Here is a 12,033-nt window from a genome sequence, read left to right as displayed (position 1 = left end):
GCTCATGCCCTTTGACCCCTTCTCCCCCCCTCCCAGAGAGGGGGAGGGGGTGCCAACCGTCCGTCCCCATCCGCGCCATACACACTCACGCTCACACCACACCCCCCCTTGATCTAGAGATCACCCTACTCCTCGTCTTCTCCTTCCTCTACATCGTAGTCCTGTAGCCACCTTGGCGGGCGTCTTTCGCGCTGGGGTCTCTGAGACACCCCATCCTCTTCTGTTGTCGCCCCGTGGCCTTCTTCCTCATCTTCTCCTTCACTCACTACCCGCCGTATATCCAAGATATGCCGCGGCACTCCCTCAACAGAAACATTGTTCCGGGAGTTCACCTCCGTCACTGTCCCTCTCGTCCACTGTGACGTGCACTTCCTGTCCTTTGGTCTCACCCATACCTCGTCCCCCACCTGCACTGAGGCGGGGCCTTCTTCGGCGTTGGCCGGCAGTTTCGGTCCCTGCAGCGGATGGCGCCAATCATATTTGAACACAGCCTTTTGCGGAACCGAGCGGTCGTCTTGGCCTGACCTGGGGGAGATATTATACCAGAAAACTGCCTCCGTCGGCGGTATTCGCGCCCTCTCAGCTATGGCCTTAATTGTACGATGGTGTCGTTCTACTATCCCATTTCCGCTCGGCCGGTACGCTGCCCGGAAGAAGCGTCTTGTGTTCCACTTGTCCAATGTACCTTTCAGTGCCTCCGACCGAAACGCCGTGCCGTTGTCCATCAGGACTTCATCCACTGGGCCCCGCTCCAAAAATACCTCGTCCATCACCCGCGCAATCTCTTCTCCAGTTTCCGCCTTCAGTTCTCGCCAAATGCCGAACCGCCCTGGGCCGCAGCCGACCATCGATAAGTATCTGGTGCCTTGATAGTGGGTTACGTCAATTGCCAGCCGCCCCCAATTCTCTTCCACGCAGAGCTCCCCCGCTGAATGCGGTCTGGGGGCTGGGTTTATGGACTGACAGCGGGCACACGCCCTCCCCGCATGCCGCACCTCTTCCCTTGATATGTTCGGGTTAACCTTCCTTGCCAGGAACAATGACCTATCGACCCCTAGATGATGCGTTTCGTGCAACTCTTTTGCACGAAAGGACCCAGCGGCGCACATCTCGAGCTTCTCTTCCTGTTCTTCCTTCGCTTTCAGCCAGCTCCTCTTTACTCTGGTAAGCGCGTCCACTTTGTTCGCCTCCGAGGATACCTTCCTCACCCTTATCTTCATGCCGAACTCGTCGATTAACTCTCTCAGGATCCCGAGGCGGCGCTTCACCAGGATCTCTGCAGCTCCTTTCGTGCGTACTCTCTTTTCAGCCGTCAGCACCGAGTTCATCCACCCCGCTACCGTGGCTGAGTCCGTCCTGATCTCGATCTCACGCAGCCCCCATTTCAGCGCCAAATTTGTTCCTTTTATGACCGCGTCCAACTATGACACGTTAATATGGTGGTAGTCGTCCTTCTTCCGCTGCCACGCTCCATCTTCGACTATTACGTTCCCTATCTCCAAGACGGCGCCGGTTGCGATACTACTCGCGTCGCACCATACTACGCCATGGTTCTGCTGGGGCGCGTTCCATTGTCCTCTCACAGGATCATCGTGCATCGTCCTCTGGACAACGTCGTGCATCATGGTTAGCGTGTCCTCATCAACCTTCTCTCCCCAATCTTTCGATCCCGCCCTCCTCTTAATGTAGCTACATGCCGTACGAAGCCATCCGGCGATCGGGTAGTGGCCCACTAATTTACCACACAGGGAGAAAAGTTCTCGTTTACACATTTCGTCCGTCACCTTTGGGATCTCGTTCCCTCGCTTGAACATCAGCGTTCCTGCCGCGTTCCTTTCCAGTCGCAGTCCCAACACCGCTCCTCCCTCCAACGGCTCCGGTTCCTTAGCTGTCAATCCGTATCGAGCCAGATGTTCCACCACGTTCGACGTCGATACTATGCCATCGTCCACCAGTATGTCGTCTAGGTACGAGTCAGTGCCCTTCTTCATCGCTTCAGTCTTCCCCAGTACCGTCTTCAGGATTCTCGTCATGATCCTCGGGGCCGAGCTGAGCCCAAAACCAAGTCTGGTCAAGCAGTAAATTCTCCCTTTGTATTTTACTAGCTGGTACTTCCATAACTTCTTAGTCACGTGAATTTGCAAGTAAGCCGCCCGCAAGTCTACAACGGCGGACGCCCCCCTCCTTCGGCGCCACCTGCGTAGGGTCTCACTACATACATCTACAAAATCGTCGCCAGTATGACACTTCACGAACTGGTTCAGCTCTCGGAAGTCCAGCACCGGTCGTACCTTTCTCTTGGTTGGCTGCACTACCTACCGCCATCAAGGGCAGGATTCCGCCTTCCACCGGTTCCTCCCAGGGACTCAAGATTCCTTCCTCGATCCATCGCTCCACTTCGAGGTCAAAGTCCTCCCTCACCCCCTCTCTGAGGGTCCGTGTGTAGCAGTCGACTTTATTCTTCAAGACGGGCGAGCTTTCCTTCGGATACCACTCTACTTCCCACTTCCGGCCGTCAAATTCCGCCCGGAAGTCCTCGTCCTCAATCGTGCACGGCGTCGCCCTCTCCTCAGGGTCGAGCTTCGGGCCAGCACCGCCCTCCGCGGCTCCCATTGCCATTCCTACGTCCTCACCCGGCCTCGGTCGGTTCTTCTTCCTCTCTTCCGAGTCCTGCCTCATTCCAATCCGTACGAGCCCACCGATGAACGTGACTTCTCCAAGCTGGGTAATTCCGTCCATTCCCAGCACCACATCAATTCCCTCCAGAATCGTTCTAATGACGAGCACTCTTAGTCGTATCGGGATACCCTCCACTATCATTTCAATTTCCTGGTCGCCATCGCATATCGTCTCTCTCCCGTCGACTGTCGTCAGGGCCACATCTCCCCGTCTGAACTCTTGAACTATATCGGTCCTCACGATCGTGGTTGAACAGCCAGAGTCTATCAGCGCCCTCGCGCGTCTCCCTCGCACCCAAATATCCACGATCGGCATACGACTGAACGGTGTCCTTACATTTCCTCGGCGGCCCCTCGCATAGTGGCCGCCGATGTCCCGTTTCCCTGACTGCAATTTCGGGCCATGTGCCCTGGCTGATTGCACGAGTAACAGATAAGCTCTACCTCCTTACAGTCCCTTGCCAGGTGACCCAGTCTCCGGCACTCGTAACAACGGACCCTCGACAGCCCGCGCCATCTGTTGTAGTCACCCCCGAGCTCACCCGTTCTCCCTTCTCGGTTCGTGGCCTCTCTCACCCGCGCGCCTTCTCCTGCCGAGGGCAGTCTCCTTTGTGTCTGTTCGTTGGCCACGGCCACCATCGGCCCTTCATCCTTAGCCTTAGTCAGGAGCCTGGCGCGGGCTATAAGTTCGCTCATGTTTCCCTTTGCTGCATTTTCCATTGCCTGCAGCCCAGTCGATATGTAATCCGGAAACCCATTCACGAAAGCCATCCTCACTACCATCTCCAGGGAGTTGCCTTCGAGATTAATTAGGCCTGCCAATCGCCTAATGTCATTTGCGAACACGTCAACCTGTTCTCCCGTCCACCGCATTCGCCGTAGTTTGCAGTACGCTTCGAAGGGACTCTCGCCAAAAACTCCCTGTAACCTCTCCTTCACCTTTTCCACTTCCTTTTGATCTTCGGTTGTCATCTCCATGTAGACGGATAAAGCCGCGCCCTCTAAATTTAGCGCGATGTAACTCGCCACATCCCTCACTCCCGTTAGCCGCGCGACCAAGGCTGCCTTTGTTAGCCACACGGAGACATCTCCTGTACCGTCAAACGGCCTTAAGGTGACACTATTCACCTTGAACGGTTCTTTTTCACTCTCAGGTCCGGACATTGACGGCCCGTTTCCACTTGCGGCCGTAGTCATTTTTGCAGTGCCTAGATAGCTTGTGATTCAAAAGTACTTACTTGTGCGTCGATGACGTCTTCGGTTTCGGTCGCTCCTGGGTGGGCCCTTACATTCCTTTGCGGCACTTAACTCTCCCTCCACTTCTCTAGCCTAATTCCCTACCTCCTAACCATTAATGCTAGCTTATCGTATCCCCCCTTTCCGGGTACTGTACACTCCACTCACACTCGCATTCACCACCACCCACGCGCGGTCCTTGTTCGGCACTGTGCCACCCAAGCCAACGTGAGCCCCCCCCCCCCCCCGCATTCAGGTGGGAAGGGGATACCAGCGCTCATGCCCTTTGACCCCTTCTCCCCCCCCTCTCATGTGGTATTGTTTTATATTGGCTAGTCAACCGTAAAAAATAGTTTTCATGTTGTAATTGTAGTTATACACATTATTTTTAACTACACATGTAAAACCAAAATGCAAAAAAAAACAAAAAAAATCTTAGAAAATATAATGGTTGGCATTTTGGGGCATGTTTTAAAAACAATTTGGCAGTTTTTGGCAGCATTTAGTCAGAAGTTGGCATTTTTCCTGGTAGAAAACCTGGCAACCCTGCTAAGCGTGGTTGATGGAGTTGGCCAAAAACATAATACTTTTAGAATTTCTTGTGAGGTTCGAACATGTGGGGCATATTTGCATACTAACTTGAATAAATGTAGTGATTTTATTTTATTTTAAAAACTATTGTTGTTTATTTCTTTATAATACAAAGGTTGCTTAATATTCCATGCAATTAAATAAAAAAAATAATTTAATTTTATTTGAAATGCGCTATACAAAATTTATATTCTATGAAATATGACATTGCATACATGGTATTATGCAAAGTAGACCACTTGAAAAAAGAAACTAACGAAGCAGAGCGCTTTCGTATATTACATATTCAATGCAAAAAGTACATAGTTGAATAGAAATACATATTTTGTATATACATGAAAAAGGAATACAAAAACTCCATTAAATATTGACGTCAACTTCGCCGTGTTCCATCATGCCAACCAAGAAGACCACAGAATGGACTGGGATAACGCACCAGTTATATTCAAATCCCATTGTAGCTTTCAAAGTGGTACCATCGCAAATGCCAAGATATTCCGCAAACTACGTTCCAAGAACTCGGTGAGATGTCCCTTGGGTACTGGTGCAACTCTTGCGTAAGGAACGGGTGCTTCGAGGATAAACTTGCTTTTTTGTATAACCATAGTAGTTTGTTGCAGGAAGCACAAAAAGGGAACAAATATTTTTGCACAATACACCAAGTACATCAACACCTATAACCTTGGGCAAGTTTGAATTTAAGATTTGTTATATTCTTGGGGGTGTTTCTCGGCGTGTTTCAAGTATCGGTTATCGCTTATCGCCCCCCCCACCCCCAATAACAATCCTGGATCCGTGCCTGGGTGGTATGGATCAAACTTCACTCCATTTAGAAACACTATTGTGTTTTTAGTGTAATAGACTGCATATAGTTGAATTATTTTCTTTTTTAAAAGGTGTAATTTCCATATGATATGATCAAAGAGAAGTTACGTTTTTATCCGCAGAGATATGATAGATTCTGAATGGAGAACATTCACGCTCGATTGCTCATCACATCAATTACGCCCTGTCATTGACCCTAGTCCCTATCTCTGATTGACGTGCTAACCACACCGCAATTACCGAAAGTACTGCTACCCGAGACTTCCCCCTTCTTGAGAAATCTCGCTCTGGCAGGATTATGTCCCGGTCTCACGCGTTTAGGTGCACTCGGGCCTCGTGTTCGATAATTGTTGCGAGATTACAAAGGCGGAGCATGCCGACAGGAGACCTTTTGGCCCATATCTAGGTCGGATGCGAGAAAAAATCATAATAGTAAAAAATAAATAAATAAAAACTATAATAATGTAGATAACAAATAGAATACATAAATAAATGCAAAGGTATAGTTAGATAATAAACAGGTTTCGTGCGTTAAGCGACTTATTTGGCACCAAAAGGATTTTTTTATGTTCATTCATCCATTCATCCATAAATAAATAAATAAAGGTAAATAAAGTATAAATAAAGAATGACCAAAGTAGTTATGTTGGTGCTCAAAAAAGAATAATGGCATTTTGGTGTTCTAAATCTTAAGTAAACAAAGAAACGAGTTAAGCGTAGACATGTCCAGCTTCAGAATAAACTAAATACTTTGCGAGCAGCATCGCGATGGCATATCAGATGTCAATGATTTCCTTCGTCGTGTTGGAAGAAGTCTGCGATCATGAACTAAAAGTTTCAATAAACTGTGTTTCTCATGATGATATCTGTGCTAGAACGTTGACAAATACCCGTAATTCTACTCGTCTTACATAATTGTAAACTTATTAAAGTGAATGATTATATTACATTGTATTGAAAAATGTATATCATGTGTCTATACATAGTAAAGAATTATCTATACATAAATTTCAATCGTTCTTGAATGATTGTATTACATTGTATTGAAAATAATGCATATCATATGTGTCTATAAATAATAAAGAATTGTATAGACATGAATTTCAATCTATCTTTTTTTCTTAATATAGATATTCTAAGCTGATTATCCTATTATAATTTGAAGATGAAGACTAATTGTCCAGAAGACTAAATGCCTGAAGACCAGTTATTTTGCAAAGGAAGACCAATTGTCCGAAGACTAAATGTCCCGAAGACTAAATGTCCCGAAGACTAAATGTCCCGAAGACTAAATGTCCGAAGACTAAATGTCCGAAGACTAAATGTCCGAAGACTAAATGTCCGAAGACTAAATGTCCGAAGACTAAATGTCCGAAGACTAAATGTCCGAAGACTAAATGTCCGAAGACTAAATGTCCGAAGACTAAATGTCCGAAGACTAAATGTCCGAAGACTAAATGTCCGAAAACTAAATGTCCCGAAGACTAAATGTCCGAAGACTAAATGTCCGAAGATTAAATGTCCGAAGACTGTATCCGTGCGTAGGGTTCCCAGGGCGTAGCCGGACACATCAAACACTATGTCACATTTTCTTCACTTTATTTCCTTAATTTCAACAGTCTTATTACACCTTAGCATCACCACTAACAGTATTCAAGTACGTCACCGACCCGCTCTCTCGTGACGAATACAAAAAGATGATAAATTACTTAGTTTCCTGCCATCAACTTTCAGACATACATATGAGAATCACACAGCATCAGACATGCATTGTTTCTGATTCTCTATGAATAAGAAAGGAAAAAAAACTGAAAAATATATAATGATGAAATAAAAATAATCCAAATAACTAAAATTTTACAAAAATGTTATGTGTAAGTAAGCAAAGAATCAAAGATTTTATACGAATATCAATTTATTTTTGAATAGTTTCACATAACCAAGACAAAGAGCAATGAATGACTATCAGTGTTACAATTATAAAGGGCACACAGAAGGGTTTCACCCGAACTTTATGTTTTTGCCATAGGTGTGTGTAGGGACTTCATCTAGTAATTGGTTGAATGATCGAAAACAGAGAGTTGTTTTAAATGGAAAAACTTCTAGACGGAAAAATATTACAAGTGGAGTTCCTCAGGGTTCCGTTCTTGTGCCACTTTTATTCATAGTATATATAAATGATATAGACCATGGACTACTGTTTCCAAATTTGCTGATGATACAAAACTGTGCGGAATGGCAAATGATCACTTAAACCAATTAGATATTCAAGAAGATTTAGATGAATTACAACAATGGTCTGAAAAATGGCTAATGAACACAAGTAAATGCAAGGTAATGCACATAGGTAAAAATAACAGTAAGTACGATTACAAGTTATTTGGAAATTTGTTAACAAAAGTGAGTAGTGAATTTTACCCTATATCAGTGGATCCATGACATAATACCTCCGCCCAAAATACCTCCAGCCAAAATCCCACACCCAAAATACCTCTTAAACCACCCACAATACCTCCATGCAAATGATAAGTGTTATGATAAGGACATTTGGGAATGATATTGTAAACAATATGTAGAGTATAGAATCCGATAGAAAGTATCATTAGAGGACTTTTTCATTCAGGATTATGGTAGTATGGTAGATCAAAGGTATTTTCTCGGTTTTCTCGGCAATTAGTGAGACCCCAAGCTTGGTACAATTGGTGACCAAAATTTAAATGGAAAAGAATTAAATTGCAACTTGGAATCACTAGATAATGCATTGGGACTAGGGGATGGTAAACAAACCCATGTGAAAGTGGGTAAAATAGACTATGCAACACTTTTCAATATGCAGGACACACAAGCAACAGCAGATAATGCAAATGACCTAATTAGTGACCACTTTCCATTAAATATAACTATAAAAAAAAGTAACTGCAGAGAAAGCTTGAAAAATGTACACATTACAAGAAGGGAAACAAAATTAACTGATACAGAAAATAAGTGGATGGTACACAGAATACAAACAACTAAACATCCAAGATGGAAATTATGTTTATGAAAACTTTTTAAATGTTGATGCACTACTAAACAAAAACCCACACAAAAACAAAGAAACAAAACAAGAACAAAATTAGGTTATTATGATGACCCAGTCATGAAGGGATGGGCAAACCTGTTGAAGAAAATGCAAAGTAAATGGAGCAAAGACCCTACAAATGAGAATAATAGAAAGTTACTTATACAAGTCGCTGAGTATACCACCAATGGTAAAGATAAAGCAAGGACTAAATATTGGGGAGACTTCTTAAAGGATATAGGATCAGATAATCCCTTGAATCAAATTTGGAGTAATGTAAACAAAGAGGAATTTGAAAAGGAAATAATAATTATTATTATAATAGCCGACCCAGATCCCATAAGAAAAGCTAAAAACTTAATAGATTATGACTGTAGCTGTAAGAGTTCCTATAAAAGTAAGAGAGTGTCTGAACAATAAAACATATGAAAGAGAACAAATGGTAAAAAAAAATGGCGAAATACACGATGAAACTAGTATACCATTTACAATGCATGAGCAGTTAAATGCTATTAAGAAGGGTAAAACTACAGAACCAGGGAAAGATGGGCTTATTATACTGTAAACTCCCTAGTATATATGAAAAACGGCCTAACTCTACATCTAAGTCATTGTTCACTTGTTATGTCTGACCTGGGTTCAAATCCTTAGCTTGACCACGTTTCAGTTTCCGTATACACTTCCATCGAGGTCCTCGTCAGTCTCGACCGTGATGGCTTTGAATTAAAGTGAAAATGTGGTTAATATGTATATATATATATATATATATATATATATATATATATATATATATATATATATATATATATATATATATATATACATAAATACATATACATATGTCGTAAATATGAATAATGGTAACATGTACCTTCAGTTTCTTTCCCTCAGATCTCTTCCGAGGTATGGACTACAACGATATTGCGTTGGACATCTCTAGGCTTTGATTCCAACCGAAATAATCCGGCATTGGACAAAATCCATCCCTAGGCTTGGAATCCAACCCATCCGTTGACTAGTGTAACCGTATCTTAGATGCGGTCAGTCAGCGTGCAACTCGTGTTATTTATTTATTTTTCATTTTATTTTATTTTATTTTATTTTATTTTATTCTATTTTATTTTATCTTATTTTATTTTATTTTATTTTATTTTATTTATTTTATTTTATTTTATCTTTTTTTTTTTTTTTTTTTTTGTAAGAGGCGGGAAAAGGCTTACGTGGTTCAACGTAAGAAATACTTTTAGCATTTATTATTCAGTGATAGCTAAAATAAATATATCATTTTGCTGAGATAAGTCACTTAATGAAAAAAAAATCTTCATTGAAAGAAACTGTACAATTTGGTTATGTGTTGATGTGAAGAAGGTTAAATATTCTGATTGAGAAGCGTGACAAATGGTGTATCCAAAAGAATTAATGAGTTTCTCATTTATCTAATGCAAACATGGTTGAAGACTTAAATTTGGTCTGTTTTCATTACAATAGGACATAGTAATCAGTATCCATGTTATATTTCCAAGAGCTTTTTTTCTAAGATACTATAGTGGGAGAAATCCTTGCCTTTTAATCACTTCAGTATGAGTAAAATTCGCGCGCGCAGCATCGGCTGCCATATGTACGATGCATCATACTATTCACATTATAAGATATGTTGCGACTTGTGTCGATAAGTCAGAACATATGTTTGAAATAAAAAAAAAAGGTAGCAACACGTGGCTTGAAGATTGAGCGGCGTGGAGGCGAATTTCAAACAGCGGAGCCTTTCTGTCGTTTATTTGTGTAGGGAATTCCCTTATGTACATGGGCTCGCGACAAGGTTGCCGACGAGGTAATTTACAGACATAGACGCTGTTTACCAGGGAGAAAAGGATATTTACAATTTTTAATCTATATACAAGTGAGGAAAGGTGATGGTACAGGTTTGTGATAATTTACAATGTGTCCGCTTATGGACAGGAAATAACCTTAATGAAACTGTATATCCCTTCGTGGTAATTCCATGGTTGTCAGACGACAAAGTTGGTTCACAGCTGTGGGCGCGCTGAAAGGTCAACGCCCTGATCCGAACAATAGAGACTTGACCGCGGGTCGCTGATCCTTTCGTCTAGTCAAGTCCGACAACCCCTTGACTCCTATATTCACCGAGATGCATATGTGCAGTGCCGATAGATGTGTAGAAGCGGTGGATGAAAGGGGTAGATAGGTTACGCTGTCTAGGAGTAGTTCAACAGATATAAAGGCACTGCTTCATCACTAGTTCTCTTTTACTCTGAGTATAAACACAGAAGACGTGATCAAATCCGTTCACAGAATCCGGGAGTAACTCAAGTACGACTACAGAAATATATAACGACGGCGACATCCTCGTGTATCCACTCGCGTCATCATATAAAAGTGGTTAGATATTACAGCGGGAGAAATCCTTGGCTTTTAAGAACTACTAGAACACAAGACTCTTCCACACATGAATTGGAATCGCCAACCGCTTGCAACACAAATGAAAGAGAGGCTTAGGCACCTTAACTTCGGGTACGGACAGTTGCTCACCGGACAAGTGACAAATAGGACATTTGCTCACCAAAGGATTATTTTTTACTTTTCTTGAACTTGATAACAAATAATATACAGGATTTTTTTAGTTATATTGAAGTGTATTACAGCAATAATACACAAACAATATACAAACTTAATAACATAATATACAGGATTTTTTAGTTATATTGAAATTTATTACAGCAATAAAACCGTGCCAGAACCAACAACATCTGTGAGGCATGGAACATTGGTTTCCAGCAACTTGTAGGCCACAGTCATCCCTCTGTGAGGACACTGATTGGCAATTTGCGAAGAGACCAGGCTGTAGTGGCTACACTAATTCTACAAAACCAACGAGGGCAGCCACCAAAGAAGCGGGTGAAGAGGGTGACTCATCAGATGCAGAACCGCCTTCGGAATATGTGCCTGGGGTATGATGCAGGAAGTCAGTGTCTTCCTGACTTTCTAAATGCAGTTGGCCACACCATTAGACTGGACTTGTAAACCACAAAGGACAATGAACCCACTTCAATACTGCACCAGTTGTAAAACTGTAATCAGTATATATTGATGGAAGAAATTGGTATTGAATTTTATAATGAATCAAAAACTAAAACATGAAAGTTTGTATATTGTTTGTGTATTGTTGCTGTAATACACTTCAATATAACTAAAAAATTCCTGTATATTGATTGTTATTAAGTTCAAGAAAAGTAAAAAATAATCCTTTGGAGAGCAAATGTCCTATTTGTCATTTGTCCGGTGAGCAATTGTCTGGTGAGCAACTGTCCTACATTCCCTTAACTTACACACTCTGGAAAGACACAGAGTGCGGGGTGATCTAATAGAGGTGTTCAAGTGGATCAAAGGTTTTAACAAGGGTGACGCAAACAAGGTCATATTAAGACAACAGGACAGGACTCGCAGTAATGGATCAAAATTGGATAATTTTAGATTTAAGAAGGAAATAGGCAAGAATTGGTTTGTTAATAGGGTGGTCAACGAATGGAATAGACTTAGTAACCATATAGCAGTGAGCGCTGAAACTTTCGATTGTTTTAACAAACTGTTAGACAACTTTATGGATGGGGATGACGGGTGATA

General features: G+C 42.5%; 1 protein-coding gene across 1 annotated transcript; it reads right to left on the bottom strand.

Annotated features, from left to right (window-relative positions):
- Positions 1-125: 125 nt before the first annotated feature.
- On the bottom strand, positions 126-1,328 carry LOC143030314 (uncharacterized). Its single transcript, XM_076193467.1, has one exon. It carries the CDS (start codon positions 1,326-1,328, stop codon positions 126-128), a length of 1,203 nt encoding a protein of 400 aa, XP_076049582.1.
- Between the last annotated feature and the right edge of the window lie 10,705 nt (positions 1,329-12,033).

Source organism: Oratosquilla oratoria, chromosome 12 (assembly GCF_046742065.1).
Source record: "Oratosquilla oratoria isolate Oo_2021 chromosome 12, ASM4674206v1, whole genome shotgun sequence".
Taxonomy (NCBI): Eukaryota; Metazoa; Arthropoda; class Malacostraca; order Stomatopoda; family Squillidae; genus Oratosquilla; species Oratosquilla oratoria.
This window is presented reverse-complemented; position numbering and strand designations above follow the sequence as displayed.